The sequence below is a fragment of the Lagopus muta genome, chromosome 10 (genome assembly GCF_023343835.1).
Source record: "Lagopus muta isolate bLagMut1 chromosome 10, bLagMut1 primary, whole genome shotgun sequence".
In the NCBI taxonomy this organism is placed as follows: Eukaryota; Metazoa; Chordata; class Aves; order Galliformes; family Phasianidae; genus Lagopus; species Lagopus muta.
Genome location: NC_064442.1, coordinates 9,656,977 through 9,673,418, shown reverse-complemented (window position 1 = coordinate 9,673,418; position 16,442 = coordinate 9,656,977). Strand labels below are relative to the sequence as shown.

Below are 16,442 nucleotides of genomic sequence, written 5' to 3'. Positions count from 1 at the left end.
TAAAAGCCTCATGTATTTTCTAAGTGAAAAGCTTTGTGTTTGATGTATAGTGAACGATGATGTAGTGTAGGCGTATTAGCAGAGCTGTGCCACCTAACATCAGTTCTGTTATGTGCTTTACTATTATAAAGTACATGCAAATAGATTTACAGAAGACTAGATGGTGATGACTTAAAGCACATGAGGCCAGCTACTAGGCTCAAGCACAAATTAAGATGACAGCTGAGGGGGAAATGCTTTTTAATGACCATATGTAACTCAGTTTCAGGAGAAAACTCAATGAAGCCAAATTCAGGAGTTGAGTCTTCACAGAAGCTGGAACTTCAGTGGCAGTCAGGTAGACAGCACAGAGCAAACAGGAGTCATCTTCAGTCACAAGAATCAGTAGAAGCTTATTTCTAAACAAAAAAACATGAATACATTTCAAGTTCCAGCTTCATGCTTTTTCAACATAGCCTTTAACAGGTTTGCTCTGGAGTTCCATTTAGAAGCATGAAGACGTACCTGCATGTTAAGTAATTCTTCAATCTTATTTTGGATCTGTCCATATACCTCATTAAACAGTTCTTCCTTGGATTTTGTTCCATTCAAGTGCACTTAAAATAAGAACGTAAAATGAGAGCTATAATAGAATTATGCTTCTCTAACCCTGTCAGATTCTAATTTGAAGAGCATGCATTTGCCTTACTGGAAAAAACATACTCCATCTAACAGTTTCATATATATAAGACTTAAAAAGCTTTTTCTTTAACAGCCTTACAGCCTTATAAAAGTGCTTCAGTTATTAAAGACTTACCCACGTCAACACCAAGATCTTCCATTATCTTCCTGTGCTTTACATACATAGGCCAAACGTGGCCATCAAACAATCCAGGTGGATCAGGTACAGTGTAATTTCTTGAACTATAAATTAATACAGTGTTATTCAAGCGTAGTCTAATTAAAGTTCAGGCAAATAATGTAATGTACACTCAGTTTTTCTACACCTTATCTTGAATGTATTTCATTCAGTGTAGTTTTAACCTTATCAACAGTGCTACCACCAGCATGCAGAGGTGCTAAAAAAGTTGAAATGTGATTGTTTGAAGTGTGCAAGTGATTCCTAAATGACTGATGGTAGTATTCATGAGTAGTCTTCTGCTGCAAGTTTAGGAGAAATTTGGGTGAAATAGTTGTCTGTCCACAATAGCCTGATTACAAACCTGTAGGGTTTGGTTGCTGGAAAGAACTCTGTTTTTTCAACATAGTAACTAGGTTAATATTTAGCCTATCAAAGGAAAAAAAAAGCTTTAAGGAGAAACCAAGTCTTGAGCTGCTGAAGATGTTACTGGGCTAACAGAGGAATTTACAAAGAAACTCACCTTCTTCTCCTTTTACACTCCTCATATGGAATGGAAAGAAAGTACCGATGGTGGAATACATCAATCAGGGGCCTGAAAGAGATGTGTGCTGAGTTACAGCTTACCTGTACCAAGGAACAGAAAGGGAAATCTATGCCTGTCTCTTCTGGCTGGTGCATGCTTCAGGCCTGCGACAGCTGAACTCACATCAGTCAATACTGGCACCGTTAGTATTATGTAAGGTCAAAACACATGAAGTTGTACTGCACGTACCTGTAGGTGTAAAGCAGGAAGCCCTCGATAATAAGGATGTGGATCGCTTCATCTCCTCCCTCCCTGTCTGGTGAGATCTGGGCATCCAGCGTGTTGTTGATCCCATGGGAGCGTTCAAACTTGACTGGGTTCTTTATCCAAGCATTTATGGTACTCATCATCGCCTCCATATCTAACGCACTGATCACTGAGACAGAACGCTATCGTTAGCCAGTAACTGAGCACCAGCTGGTATCACTCAGCACCAGGAAGGATCAAAGTATTATGTTGGAGTTACGCTGTCCAATAATGCTGGAGAGAGACCTTACCATCATACTGCTTAAAGCCATCTTCAACTTCTATTTCATCTTGAGGCTGAAACAGCAATAAGAAAAAAACGTTTGGTCGGGGCAGCTGCCGGGAGCGGCGCCATAACAAAGCAGAAACGCAGAATAGAATTTGGAGGGCGCCCCAGCCCCGCAGCGGACTCTGCGCGCAGATAACGGGCGCCGGGAACGAGGAACGATAACGCAGCCGCTGTTCTGACCGCCCAGCCGGCCGCGAACACGCTCACCTTGAAGAAGTCGTCCTGGTGCACCACGCTGCAGTTGGGCAGGGCCTGCATCAGCCTGCGGGTGAGGGTGGTCTTGCCCCCGTTGGTGACCCTGGGAGGGAGCGCGGGCCGTCAACGCCGGGCCGGGGCGGCGCCCCTCGGGCCACGTGCGCGCGGCCGCCCGCAGAACCAGGCGGCGCCTTCCAACCCCCCCCCCCCCCCCCGGCCGCACCCCGCGCACTGCGGCACGAGGGAGCGCCCGTCCGCCGCGCTCACCCGCCGATGCCGATGATGATGTTCATGGCGCGGCCGACAGCCGCCCGGCCCGACTCCTACAGCCTGTTCCGGGGGAGGAAGGGGTAGGAAGGGAGGACGGGACCGGGGATTCGGGGTCGCCGGTAACGGCCGCCTACGTGCCTGAGCCGGGACCCGGGGAGGAAAGGGGTGGGAGAGAGAGAGAGGAGATGAAAGGGGAGAAGCCCAACGTCAACTGCTGGGCAGCGCCATGGCCGGAGGAGCAGGGAGCAGCAGGGCCGGTGCGCGCCGCGCCGGAGCGCTCCGCAAAGGGAGGCCGGCACCCGCTGCATGGGGCTTCCCTGCGCTGCTGCGCGCCTATTGGGCAGCCGCCGCCCCGCCGCGGCCAATGGTGAGCTAGTGATGCCGTGCGCCTGGCGCTCATTGGGTAGGCCGAGCTCGCCTCGCGCCCGATAGGGCCGCAGCGCGGCCGCTGGGTGGCGCTTATTGGCCGTAGAGCCGAGGGTGGGCGTTGCTACAGCGGCGGCGCTACAGCGCCCGGGAGGTGGCGGCGGCGGCGGGGGGCGGGGGGTGCAGGCCGCGCGGTGGCGCGCGGAGGCGCAATGTTGTGGTGTTGAGGCGCAGTGTTGCGGTGTGGAGGCCGTGCGCTTCCCTCCCGCGTTCTGGTGGTTCGGTCCGGTGGCGCCGACGGCCGCGCTGCGGGCAGCGAGGGGCGAGCTGGCACCGCCGGGCCGCCATGCGGCGCCGCTGTAGCGCCCGGCAGGATGGGGTGGGGGCGAAGCGCGGCAGTGCGGGGCCGCGCCGCGAGGCCGCTGCCGTGCGGCCCTGCTGTCCTCTGCGGGAGCCGCGCCGCCATCCGCTCCGGTCAAGGTCACGGCCGCCCTCGAGGCCCGAGCTGAGCTCAGGCGGGCGTGGCTGGCGGCGCCGGGCCCTGCCGGGTAGCCGTGCCGGTGCCGGTGCCGGTTTGGTGGCGCGACTCGTCTCCGCTTTGCGGCGGGCGCAAGGCCTCGGGCTGGCGGTCCCGGCAGCGGCGCTCAGGGAGCCCCGGACGGAGCCTCCGTGCCCGGTCTGTGGGCGGCAGTTGCGGGAGGCCGGCGCGGCACCGGGCCGTGAGGTGCTGTCACAGAGCTTGGGAGCTGATTCCAAACCACGTCTGTAAGCCACGTCTGTTGGGCTCTGAGGTTCTTCCACAGTGTGGTTTCTTGCTCTTATTTCTGTTCTAAATCTTCTCGTTCACCAAGCAGAATAATTTTGCTGCGCCCTTCAAGTTTCTTATCATGTCCAAAGCCCGTTTTTGGTATAGAAGCATGAGGTGCTGCCTCCTGCCACACCTCACCACTCAGATATCGAGCATACGGCCATTGGGGGACGGTAACGCCTTGGGAGTAATAACTGAGCAATAGTGCGGAGCAATGATAGGGCGAACTGCATGTTACGCTCAGTAGAGGGGATCTGGAATTCAGGCACTGTGGGCTCAGCACGGCCATGCCCTGCCCCTCGCATTCAGCATCTGTGTCTGCGCGTGCTAGCCGTTCCCCCGGCCCTTTGTCTCTCTCTTCTTGACGATAGTGCTGCTGTGGGGAAAAATAGAGGGAAAGAACAACAGGATATTGTCTGCTTCTGGCCCCTGTGCCAACAGTGACAAAATGTTGTTTTCTCTGCGTTTTCGGGATTCTGGTTGGCTTTTATTACTCACGGGTGCGCATGAACGCGTGAAGATGTGTTTTTAAATTCTTGCAGTTACTGTGGAAACCTTGAGTCCCTGGGAGGAAGGTGGTGCCCCGTGTCTGCATGCGGACGTTCCTGCTCTGGAGGATGACCCTCTGATCCGTGCAGAGGAAAAGAGGAGCTCAGCTGTCAAGCACAACAGGAAGGCGTGCGGTGCTGCGGTTTGCTGGGATGACACCTGCAGAGCTGCCGCAGGCGTGGAAGTGAGCCACGGGCTGCATGGTAGTGCCGAGGGAGCTGCGCTGCTGCACAAATCTCCTGCCAAACCACAGTGCTGTTCTGGCTCCCATTCCCTTTTCTGACACCTGTAGTGAGTCTGAAGCACGCTGCAACACAGACTTCTGCAGCAAGTGCTGAAGTGAAGAGGGCATGGAGCAGCACTGAAAAAAGCCCTTTTAGCCATCAGGATTGCAGGCCAGGGACACAAGCTGCAACTGCGCCGGGGCCACCAAGCCAGGAGCTGGCTGCATACAGCACTTGAAGGAGGACGAGCAGGGCACAGGTATGCAGCGAGCGCGGGGCTGACGGCAGGGCTATGCTGCAACTGCAGGGGGGGCTGGGGACGTGCCCCCATCTGATTTGATGCTGATAAACTCTCAGTAAGCCTGATATCAGAGTAGGTTACTGGTGTACAGACATGCTGTATGATTTTTAAGAAGACTGTAGATTTGATGGCCTCCTTAACACGAAATAAACCCAGACAGTCTTTGACTAATGCAAAGTGTAGGCAACAGCTTTGATTTCTGTATGCTCCTGTGGGGCTGCGGTGCCTTTGCTGTGCTCACACAGCGGTGAAAATGGCCTGGGTGAGAGGAACAAGTGACTGAAATATGGTAATTTAGGCAGAGAATGAGTTGTATTAAAACCATCCAGTATAAAATGGAAGCTTTGCATTCTGCAATAATGTATCATATAGGGCACCTATAGCTAGGAGGCAAATGTTACAAAAGCTCTGGAAGACAAATGACAGAAATTTTAAAAATCTGCTTGAAGAGTGAGAAGTGAGGAGGTGAGGGAAGACTCCAGGGGTGAAAGAAACAGAAGTGCTAATCACACCACTGGGACTGTACAAGAGATGCTTGTGAAGGGGGAGTTTGCACAATTTGTGGAGACTTCAGTGTTGACTGAGAATGGCTGCATTTATGATGTTGCAAATTCTGTTAAGCTGTAAGCCTTTTAAAAAACTTTTAAATAGATTAACCTGTTACTATCTTGCTTTAATAATCTGGAATATGAAAAGGTTGTTATGAAAGCCTCCTCCAGAGCCCTGATTTTTATTTGAAGAAGCTTATGAATCCCTAAACCTAGGAAGTTGGGTTTTATCGCAGCTTTAGGGTGCATACAGCCAGGGAGGTTTCCTGTTTGTGCCTCTGGCTTAGGACTGCTGTGTTAACAGTTCTGTGTTCTGGGAAGCTCTAGGCTTTGTCTCATTAGCAGGTTTGTTGCTGATATAAAGAGCTAAAAAGCTGTGTGTGTGTGTGTGTGTGTGTGTGTGTGTGTGGTCTAAGGGCTTTTTGGGGTTCTCTTTACTACAGAAGATGAAAGAAGACTTTCTTTTGCAACTGTTCATAAAGCTTAAGCATTCAATCTGTTGTCTCTTCAGGATATTATCTCTGGAAACACTAAAAGAGCTGAGCAGCTTTGGCAAGCTCTACCTGCACAGGGCCATCAACTGTTGAAGGGGACTTGATGTAATTCTTGCGTTGCTGTAATTACACTTCTGTCAAGAAACTGGAATATATTCTACTGTCTGGGAATAAACATGCACCTCCCAGTGGTGATTTCTGATATGAACATACTGATCTTTAAACTGACCCCACTCTTCTGTACAGATATGTTTAAACCAATTATCTTACGCTCTTGTTTTAGTCTTGCTGAAACGTTTATATCTCAATAACTGCTACAAAGCTTCTGCATTTTCATATAAATTAAACAGTAAACTTTTTCCAGGTATATCTGTCAGGTACTGTCTGTGATCTTTACCTGTGGATCTACAGAAGTGATTCCTTCCTAAACTCACTTCAGAGAAATAATTTAATAACAGGACCTTACCACCTACTGAAAAGATACAATGACTGAGTTCCTGGTTTGTTTTAACTGGTGCAACGGTGAGCAGCCCCAGCCGGTAGGTAGATGCACAGCTGTCATCTCTTTTCTGAGTTACTGATTCACAATTTTGTCTTTTGGTTATATGGAAAACGCTGTCATTGTCATGTTCTCTCGATTAAACGAGATAAGTAATGTAATTGCTAAAAATGGATGTGTTATACTGTGTTTGAACTGCATGTATTTTAGCCAGAAGCTTTGTCTATGTGACTGCTTGTAGTCTGAGCCCCTGCATGAAGGGGAATGACTTTCCCAACCTTTTGCTGAATATCAAACAGCGGTAATAAAGGTGAAGTTGAGCCTCCCCTACTGTGAGCAGCCAAAAACTTCTGCTACATCGCCATAAGGAGTCATTTAAGGGGGACAGCACTGATTTTGTTGTTGTTTTTTAACTGGCTGCTTGTTTCTGCCTGAAAACTGCCTCATATTTTGTGAGTTAGAAACATGAGATATCTTCTTTCTCACAGAAGAGGCGTCAGCGATTGGACCGGAACATGATAGGAGAACCAATGAACTTTGTTCACAATGCACATGTGGGGATAAGAGAGATGAGTAGTGACTTTTCATCAGTAAGTGCGCATTCTTGGGTAAGCAGAGATCTCAGTTCAGCAGCCTGTAGAACTGGTAGATGCTAAAATGCTAGATAACAGTATGAGAGGAAAAAACAGCATTGTCCCTTGGTTTGTACATGTTCAGCACTATGGGAGGATATGTTCAGCAGGAGAATCTGTATTCCCCTGTGTCATTGTGTCTGATAGGAGCCTGCTGGGATAATGATTCTGTGGAAGCACTTGGCAGGTCCAGATTTCACATCAGCAGCTAAAGCTATGTAAGGATGAGGGATGTGAGAGTAGTTGAATTTGGGACAGTGAGACCCATTTCGTGCACTGACTTAAAGTAATATTTGAAAGTTCTGGGTTTAGTTGCTTCTTCTCCCCATTACTGTTGGAACCCAGCACTGTAAACAAATGGCTCATCTGCCTCTTTATCATAGAATCATAGAATAGCCTGTGTTGAAAAGGACCATAGTGATCATCTAGGTTAAGCCTCCCTGCCACGGGCAGGGTCACCAACCACTGGACCAGGCTGCCCAGAGCAAAATTAACTAATTAAATTAATGCTTCTAAAAATTGCTCTGACAACCAGACTTTATAAGATGAATGTTTTAACTCTGGACCTTCTCTTTCTTTTTTCTTTTTTTCCTAGGCTGTATCAATTCAGGACCACATGAAGTCTAAAGGTGGCTACACAAATGGCACTTCTACAGCTGCTGAGTTATAGGAAATTGAAAGAAGGCTGACATCTGCTCTGTCTTACAAAAGTCTTCTGGACTGTGCTTTCAGATTCACTAAAACCTCTTTATCATGGAGTATAGCGAGTACTTAAGTTATAATAGGTCAGTGCGAGCTTTTGCATTCTTTGCACACTAGCTTCTGAAGGAGTTACTGAAAATTATCCTTAAAGTGTTCTGTGATGGCAGTGCTTTAATAGCAACTGTAGTTTGTCACTGTGGATGACTTCTTAGCTGTGTTCCAAAAACCTCAAAGTTGTCTTGTAGGAGGGGATAGGAAGGCAGTTTAAATCGGCTGGGGTTTTGGTTTGTTTTTCTCTTCAAGAAATGCAGAGATTGATTTTATTTGAAAGACAAGATGTTTGCACTTCTTATGTGGGATAAATTGAATTTCTAGATAGGATGCAGGCTAGGTAGCCTGCAATACAACTTCTGACCTAATTTTTGGATGCATAACTCTACTGAGCAGTAATTTGGGGTGGTTTTTTTTTGTTTCTTTGTTTTATTTCTCCAAGGCTTTTATAGTGAACAAACTCTAGTTTAGTCTGCAAAAACCAGTGAAACTTCTGCCTTCTGTGATAAAGCTTTTGTAAAAATGCAAGTTTTGCAGACCAACCCACTCAGGAAAACAAGTATTTCTCTCAGCTGCTCCCCTCCATAGTGTAACTGATGGGTGTTGATGCAACAATGCTAATAACAGTATGCTCACAACTGCATGTTAATTTTGCACAACCCCTATTGAATTTTAAACAAAGCCTACTCTAAGATCACTTTCCATTATAACCTATTTATAGCAATAGCTTTATGGATCTTGAAGAGGTATCTCCAGATTCTGCCTTCTTAATTTCAACATTTTTCCCTCAGATGAAGTATTTCTTATACGTGGTTTTTACTTAAAGTATGGTTTAAGTGACAGAGACAAGAGAATATTAAATGGAAACTGCCTATTACAGACTTCCAGCACTTCATAAATGCAGATATTTAGACATACCCAAACTACAGTTTTTCACTTAGTTCTTATTAATCTTCCTTTTAAGTGATATGCTAAAACTACTGAAATAGAGCTAGATTTCTCTCTTATCCAGTCACTGACCACTGCTCTCTGACAAAATTATGAGTGAGTATTGGTGTAGAGACTGTGGAAATTTGCTTGCTTTCATAGGATTAACTAAATACAAGTGTTTAAATTTCTGCAAAATCCTCACCAGTAAAACCGTAAGTTACTGGGACTCTTCCCTTCTTGCTCTAGGCATAAGATCAGTCATCAACCTTTTTCATTAAAAATAAAGTATTTGCCAGCTGGATTTTCTTGCAAGGGAGATTTTTAACCAGTATGGCTTACGATACTTCTTAAATCTGAATGCGTGGCTTTGCTGAAGTTCTGCTCTGCAAAGCATGTAATACAGTGTATTAGGGAAGTCAGAACATGAAAGGTAGTTCTGTGTTTCTGTGTGTGTTCCCAAAAGAAACTTTTTCCCCATGCTTCCTTCCCATATTTCATCTTCAAGGACTAAAGAGGAAGAGAATGATACTTTCCTTAATAGTCAACAGCTGATGGTCACATTTAACCACATCAAAAAGAATTTTAATGTCCATGTCTTGCTACATCCTTACTTTTGAACTAGAATACATGTGATATTTTAATACTATTTAAAATCACCTTGTTAACCATAAATGTAGCTTTTTAAACACTTTCATATTTCTGACTTCTATCCTCAGACTTATTCCAACAGCCTAGTTAGGATGCAGAGTTCAAAGAAGCAAAATTCTATATACTGTTGAGAAAGCGTAAAGTGGTCAAGTTATTTTTAAAAATAAATTCTAACTGATCTGCTATTACATTGAATTTGTGTATTCATTAGTCTGTACTTACACAGAAAGAGCAGGGAGAGGAGAGCTGTGATGAAGAAAATGGGTTGTATGTTCTTAATGCTGGAGGATAACAAGCCAGAGGAGAATTAGTACTTCCTGAAGACCCATTCTGTATATTTTCAAGATAAAGGTGCAGTGTATGCATGACCAGAAGTAAAGAGGTTGGGGATCATGTTAGTTCTCATGGCTGAAAATACATGGACAGATAATCTTGTTATTACACTTGCCTGTAGGAAAATTCCAGTCTTCATTCTATAAACCAAGCAGTGCTATCTGGTACAAAACTCATCTTCATCACACCGTACAATATTAACAAGGGCCATACACAAGTAAACTCAGTAGGCCTGTTATTAAAGGAAATGTTTTGCTATTGCATTAAAGGTGCCATTATTTTTTAAATGTAAACAAACATGAAAGCATGTCTCAGGCATTTTCTTTGTTGTATAATTAGAAGCATATTTAGCTGTAGTCTCTCATGTAACACAGTATAAGCCAAACTAGGTCATAATAAATCTGTTGAAAGAGGCACTGCACTCCTTTCATACTGTGAATTTCTTGGTATTTTTCTCCGCACTGAAGATCTGTTGGCCAGGTGGATGAATCAGCATGGCTTGCAACTTTACTGCACAGAATCCCATTTCTCCACTAGAGAGCACAATTTGCCATCGAGTCTCTTCTGTCTCTGGTCTGTACAAGTTGTTACGCCAGCATGGAGGGATTTTGTTGTTTATTTTATTTCAGCCAAGTTAAAATGAAAAAGAAAAAGGAGTGACTGACACCAAGGGATCAAACTTGTTGATCTGTCTTGTAGGCTGTGATTAAGTCACACCAGTAGTGCTAATGGCATTGAAAGGTTGCTCTGTGACTCGATGGCATTTTTATCATTTCTTTTTCATACTCAGAAATAAAGTAACATGTGAGAGGAGCAGGATTAAATCTTTCACAGGGAGTCTGTCAGAGTCTCAGTGCTGTATCTGCCTTCTTTAAAAAAAAAAAAACAAAAAACAAAAAAACAAAGAGGAGGAGAGGAGCTGTGATTTCAGATACTGTCTGTCCATTTTGTGACGTCCCTGCTGGGCTTTACCAACAATTCCATGTTGTTGACTAAGCTTGCAGTAAGCTTGCAGTCAATTTTTAGAAAAGGTGTTTTGCCTTTCCATGACCTAATGCGTCCTTTTATCTCTTGCTGTGGCCTTATAAAAATTGTGTGACATTACTCTACATTCCAGTTATCCTATAATATGGTAACTTGCTACCCATGCAGTAGGGCTATTGCTTTGTATGACTTTGCATATTGGACTGCCAGGTGGTTTTGTAGATTCCAGTATGCACAGACAAGAATTGCTTGCTGTGCCAGCAAAAATAAGCAAAATTTGACAATAAATTCCATGGAGGCATGGTTGTGAAATTTATTACACGTTACTAAGTACAGTAACATTACGAGAAATTACATCCGCCACTTGAAGATGGCGTGGCTGCTTGATTGTCTTTGGATGTACTTTGTTATCAGCACTGTGACACTGCTGTAAAAAAAGATAAGAGTGCTTTGTCTGCCTCTTATAACTGCTGTGGAGAGATGAACAGGGGGAAAAAACAGGGTTGTGCAACAGGTGTGTCAATGATGTCCTCTGGTGAGTTGGCTCCTGCAAGGCTTTCAGATGCTTTGTGGTTCTTAAAGCACTACGTTATAAAATCATTCAGGTACAGTTAGGCATATGATTAGTAATATGAGGTAGAAGCTAGATCTTCCTTCCTAGTGTTTCCTTGTGTTTTCTTTTCTCAAGAGAGCGAACTCTTCAGAGAGGCTGGTTAAAAGGAATACTGGCTATACACTGACTTGCACAGGTAACTAGATTGTGCTTCTAGTTTGAGTCGTGATGGTTGGCTTTCAGTTCTAAGATTCGTAAGACAGATAGGGAAGAGTTAACATCAAAGGTGTGGAGTCCGGAAATAAAAATTGGTTCTGTACGCTGCAGATTGGCGGCAAGGCAGAAAATGAAGACAAACCATAAGTAGAACCATGTTTTGAGAAAAGCAAGGCTGCTTGGAATAAATCGCTTACAATACACATATTTTAAAAAAGGGGAGGCTTTGCATTTTAACTCCTTGCAGTTGTTGTACCACTCTTACTATGTATCTTTTTGTGTTAATATACGGGCTAGCTCAGTAGATTTTAGACCCAGAGTGGCATTTAATGATTGAAATTCACAATTTTAGATGCTTCTGTCTATACCCAAAGTCCCTGCGCACCTAAAGAGATGCTCTGCATCTACAGGCAAACTACACAGTAATGGCTTGTAAGACCAAGCACAGCCTGGTGCATAAGGCCCAGGCTGCTTCTATCAGTGGTTTCCCTGTTTCATACTCATGTGATTACAGTGTGTATATATAAGAAGTGTCTCAGTACCATGCAGAATGTGATCTCTCTAGGAACTGGCCTGTTGGAGAGTTGTTTCTTCAACAGAGCCTTAAGGTATGGATTTATCATAGCATGCAGCTCTGAGGCAATGTTGTGTTTTTTGCTACACGAAAAAATGAAGTCTCTTTGTTTATTGCTCAGTTCCTTATATCCTAGAGAAGGAAGTGGGAGAGGCAAGTACAGGAACCACTGAAAACATGAGTTAGACAAGGGAAGCAGATTTAGAAGCCATGGAGAAATGCTATGGTATACGTATATGAGGAATGAGCAGAGAGCAGAACATGTGCAAGTTAATGTTCGTTTCGTATCACGCGCAGTCCGGCTTTCTTAATATCAACATGGAAAATTGGTAAGGTGTGTACAATTAGTATATGGAGGAAATTGGGCACTTATATGCATGACTAAGCTGGGACTTTATACCCTCCGCTTGCACTGTTTCATGTAATGCTGACTGCCAGTGCCACGTCAGTGGATGCTGGTATGCCCTTTCTGCAGTGTCTTCAGTCATATGAAGAACCCCCAGATGCTAGCTCTGTGTTCAGCAGTTGCTGACTGATGGCATGTATGAGTTTGGAAGACAAGGCAACATTTTTTTTAAGACAAATGTGAGGTTGCAGCTGTTGTAACAGCTGAGGGAGAATGCTGAGGCCTGATGCACTCACCACAGCCTCCATGAACACCAAGCGAAGAAAACTTAGAGTTAAAATAATGGTGCTAAAGTGTATTTGACTTCAGTTCACAGTGCTGCCAAAACCTCGGGGAAATTAACTGGATCAATCTGGTGCTCACTCTGGAAGAGTGTGGACAGGTTGGAGCTGAAAGATGATGGAGATTTCCTCCAGTCTGATTGGGTCTGAGTGATTTTCCACTCAGTGCAGGCCAAGATACCAGGAGGTAACCTACAACAGCTTTCCAGCCAGACCTTTGCTCTTGATGCTGTGCAAAGAAAGGAAGCATGAAAGAAACCCGCGAGAGCACTTCTGAGTAGGGAGGGGCATTACCACCGTGTGTGTGCCAAAAGAGCGCGCAGCGTGAGGTGCTTGACCCTGAACGAGGACTGCTGTCTTCTCCTGGCTGCTTCCAGCTGAGCAAAATCATGTTATAATTAAGAATCGTGGCCTTTCAGGGAGTCTGGGGTGCGCTGGTACTCTTAGGGCTCTATATCACCTCAACTCAGTGCTAATGAACTTGTTAAGCATTGCAGTATGGCTACTGAACATTTTGTTCTGTTTTTGTACACCCTGTAACATGACCAAAATCCTGAAATGTTATCCAGAAATGTTCAAATGGGAAGAAGTTTTCTTAATCTAGTGTTAATGTGGTTAAGATGGGTGAGATGGGCAAGAACAATTCTCAGCTCCAGGTCATCATCTGAATTGTGAATTCAGGGCCACAAAGCAGACAAACTTTTCTGAATTTTATTAAATCAATGTAAGTGGGAAGATTCTCATGGTACCAGTTTTTTATGTTTCCTCAGGTACTTCCATATAAATCCAACCTGGACAAAACCAAGGTTATTGTTACCAGATGTCCACCTTTATTCAGGAAAAAGAAATTCAAGATGAATGATGTCTTTTATTGTTAATTTTCTCATATTTTGGAAAATTCAGATGGCATAATATTGGACAGAATATTTAATTGCATATATAATACGTGGTTAAATGTGTATGTAGATAGATCTTGCATCTTAAGTAATGTGGAAGAAAATAATCCATTCTTTTAAACTGAATCTAGTGGCTTACTGAAGGTTAAGAACTGAACTCAAGACTACAGTTACACTTTTTGGGTATGCTGATAGAGCTGACAATGGCCCGTACAAGTAGATGACTAATTTTAGATACTTCATCAAATAATTAGAAAAAGTGTTAGATTATAGGATTTTTTGTCACAGTATTTATATACATCTGATCTTGCTGGTCCTTAAGAAAGATGTGGACCTTTCCCGTAACTTGCTTGAGCAGAGACCGGAGGTGAATGGAGACAAAACAGATGATGAGTAATTAACCTCATCATAGTGAGCTGTCTGAAACAAAGGATTTGTACATCACTCAAAACAATCCCATTTTTTGTATGTATAAATCCATTAAAAATAATATCTGTAAGGTTGTCGAGTCGAGTGCTGAAGCTGCAAATTAATAGTGAAAGTAATATGCTTTTAAATGCATATTTATGCAAAAGTTATCCATGTTTACTCTCACAGTCTCTGCCATCAGGGAATATTAAAACCTGACTCAATACTTTTGAGAGTATGACACAAACTTGAAAATGTAATTCAGAAGTAAGGCTTATAGTGCTTCCTTAATGCATGCTAAGGTGACCTTGCTGCATAATGGCATGTGAGGAAGGCTTTCCCTAGTTTCTCTTAACTTTAAACACTACCTTTGAAAACCCCATTTGAATTGACTGTTCTCTCTGCTGTATAATGTCCAGCAAACTAAGGCACCTCTTGATTGTGTACATTAACATTAACTGATGCTCAGATAAGGCTGTTAGTACATGGGGAGAAGTTGATAGATGTGTGTTTGAATGAATAAATACTCCTTAACTGCCAGTATTACTGTGTTTTGGATCATTGTCTTGAGGGGAGATAGAAGACTGTCAGGCTGTTGCCATGTGAGTACATCTCTCAGAGATGGCATCTTTCAGAAACAATGTTCCCTGAGTCACTTTAATCAAGAGGTTTCACTGTGAAAGAGACAAGAGTTTCTAGGGTGGTAGAATTTGCTTTGGTTAAACCACTTCCTTTTTCATGTCACCTGCTTTATTTTGCACTATTACTCTGCCCTCTACTTAATTTTCCTATGAATATATTTACATTGAGTGTTTGAGTCACTGTTCTCTCTTAGTTCTTAGAAATTAACACATTAAAAATTCCTCAATCCTTTTGAAGCTTGTGTGTTAATTAACCCTGAATCCCTGCGTTACTGATTTCTGTATGAAATAACTGTTCAGCGTGAAGAGTCTAGTCTTTTAATTACAATGTTAGTCCTCTAAAAATCATGCATCGTATTTTCTTCTGAATGTTTAATGCTGGTAGCCACCCTTGCAAGCTGCCTATCTAACAAGATAACAATCTTCTGTTTACAGTTTTTCACTCAAAATTAGAGGATAGTAATTCAAAGATAACAGAAGAACAGATTGAAATGGATAGAGAGATATAGGAAAAGAAACAGAAAAGACAAGTTGGTTGGGATAAGCTTATTTAAAAGCTAAGGTGACATGCATGAAAAAAAATACCCCATATAGTTCCTAGCACCATTGGAGAATCAGGAGAATGGCACTGGAATGGAAAATGTTTCAGATGCGTTTCCTAATGCGCAAAATAATTTGTGTTTAGAAGTGTGTGCATGTTGTGAAATACAGGCAGGTGGAAGGAAGGGATAATTTCATAATCTCTTCAAAAAGGATTTCACTATATGCATGTTATTATTCAAACAATTTATTTTCTGTGCTAATGGCTATTTAGCTTAGTTTCTGCTTTCAAACAAATGTGCTCAAAGCCTGCTTTAAACGTGTGTGTTCCTAAAGCTTTGAAATGCTTTAGGAATGCCTGAGTCATTACAGGTTTTATTTCATGTTGATGTTTGGGTTAGGGAAGGGGTTTTTTGGAGAGAGTTGTTTCTGTTATTTTCTTTGATGGATGTAATTATGGCAGTTCCGGAAGGATGCAATTCTTGGAGTGGTTTGTTGGTATCTTATGCTGCTTAGGTAGAAGCTATGGGTAGGAGTTTCCCTCCCTGCTATATCCAAAATAAGTTGGAGATTGAAAACTGGGGGGGAAGGGGAGGGGGGAAAGGAGTCTTTTAGGCCTTGAAGTCATTCTCCAGGTTCAGAAGATCTTTGCAACCTAATCGTCTTCTGTCTGGGGTTAAAAATAACATTTATTTTTCTCATACTGCTGTACTTTGATACTATGTTACCTGCTTTTATTTCTGGTTAAATGTTAAAGCTAACATTAAAAATTAGGGATTGCTTAAATTGCCAATAAAGATTTCAGAGGAGGATATATGGATGCCCAGGTGAACTAGCATTAGGGCTCTTCCCAGCAGGTATTTCTAGCCTGCACAGTCGTGCTGGACTACAGGGAACATATTTAACATTTGAGATGTTGGTGCAGCATCCTTCAACATCTATCAGATCATAGAATCTTTAAGGTTGGAAGAAACCTAAGATCACTTAGTACAACTGTCCACTAAACCAAGTCCCTCAGTGCCACATCTAAACATTTACTGAAAACTTCCAGGAACTCCCACCACTGCCATGAGCACTGCCTCACTGCTTTGTCTAAGAATTTTTTCCTAATATCCGGCCTGAACATCCCCAGCACAACTTGAAGGCATTCCCTCTCATCCTATCACTAGTTGCCTGGGAAAAGAGGCCAACCTCCAGCTCACTACAGCCTCCCTTCTGGTTGTCCTAGAGAGTAATGAGGTCCCCCTGAGCCTCCTGTTCTCCAGACTGAAGCATCCCAGTTCCCTCAGCTGCTCCCCACAAGACTTGCATTCCTGACCCCCATGGCTTTGTTGCCCAGCTCTGGACACACTCTAGGGTCTCAATGTCTTTCTTGTAGTGAGGGGCCCAGAACTGATCACAGTACTTGAGGTGTGGCCACACCAATGCTGAGTA

General features: G+C 43.8%; 2 protein-coding genes across 3 annotated transcripts; one reads left to right on the top strand and one right to left on the bottom strand.

Annotated features, from left to right (window-relative positions):
* Positions 1 to 223: 223 nt before the first annotated feature.
* On the bottom strand, positions 224 to 2,732 carry LOC125698252 (nicotinamide riboside kinase 2-like). Its single transcript, XM_048956331.1, has 8 exons — positions 2,422 to 2,732; positions 2,167 to 2,257; positions 1,922 to 1,967; positions 1,614 to 1,800; positions 1,362 to 1,433; positions 797 to 903; positions 505 to 596; positions 224 to 398 (listed from the first exon to the last, which is right to left on the bottom strand). The coding sequence occupies exons 1-8, from the start codon at positions 2,445 to 2,447 to the stop codon at positions 393 to 395; spliced, it is 627 nt and encodes a 208-aa protein (XP_048812288.1). The 5' UTR covers positions 2,448 to 2,732; the 3' UTR covers positions 224 to 392.
* Positions 2,733 to 2,984: 252 nt separating this feature from the next.
* On the top strand, positions 2,985 to 15,563 carry LOC125698299 (CDC42 small effector protein 2-B-like). Of its 2 annotated transcripts, XM_048956470.1 has the most exons (4): positions 3,029 to 4,630; positions 6,079 to 6,253; positions 6,702 to 6,803; positions 7,441 to 15,563. In XM_048956470.1, the coding sequence occupies exons 2-4, from the start codon at positions 6,200 to 6,202 to the stop codon at positions 7,513 to 7,515; spliced, it is 231 nt and encodes a 76-aa protein (XP_048812427.1). In that variant the 5' UTR covers positions 3,029 to 4,630; positions 6,079 to 6,199; the 3' UTR covers positions 7,516 to 15,563. The 2 variants fall into 2 exon arrangements, 1 of the variants encoding a protein (XP_048812427.1); XR_007379154.1 differs by lacking the exons at positions 6,702 to 6,803; positions 7,441 to 15,563 and having other exon boundaries at positions 2,985 to 3,555; positions 4,141 to 4,630; positions 6,079 to 6,199.
* Positions 15,564 to 16,442: the final 879 nt, after the last annotated feature.

Excerpts from the sequence above, each read along its gene's own strand:
- LOC125698252 (XM_048956331.1), bottom strand. The coding sequence starts at position 2,447 with ATGAACATCATCATCGGCATCGGCGG. Across the intron at positions 2,258-2,421 it reads ATCATCATCGGCATCGGCGG|GGTCACCAACGGGGGCAAGA; the intron begins GTGAGCGCGGCG and ends GCTCCCTCCCAG. Across the intron at positions 597-796 it reads AGATCTTGGTGTTGACGTGG|TGCACTTGAATGGAACAAAA; the intron begins GTAAGTCTTTAA and ends TCTTATTTTAAG.
- LOC125698299 (XM_048956470.1), top strand. The coding sequence starts at position 6,200 with ATGACTGAGTTCCTGGTTTGTTTTAACTGGTGCAACGGTGAGCAGCCC. Across the intron at positions 6,254-6,701 it reads ACGGTGAGCAGCCCCAGCCG|AAGAGGCGTCAGCGATTGGA; the intron begins GTAGGTAGATGC and ends TCTTTCTCACAG. Across the intron at positions 6,804-7,440 it reads TGAGTAGTGACTTTTCATCA|GCTGTATCAATTCAGGACCA; the intron begins GTAAGTGCGCAT and ends TTTTTTTCCTAG.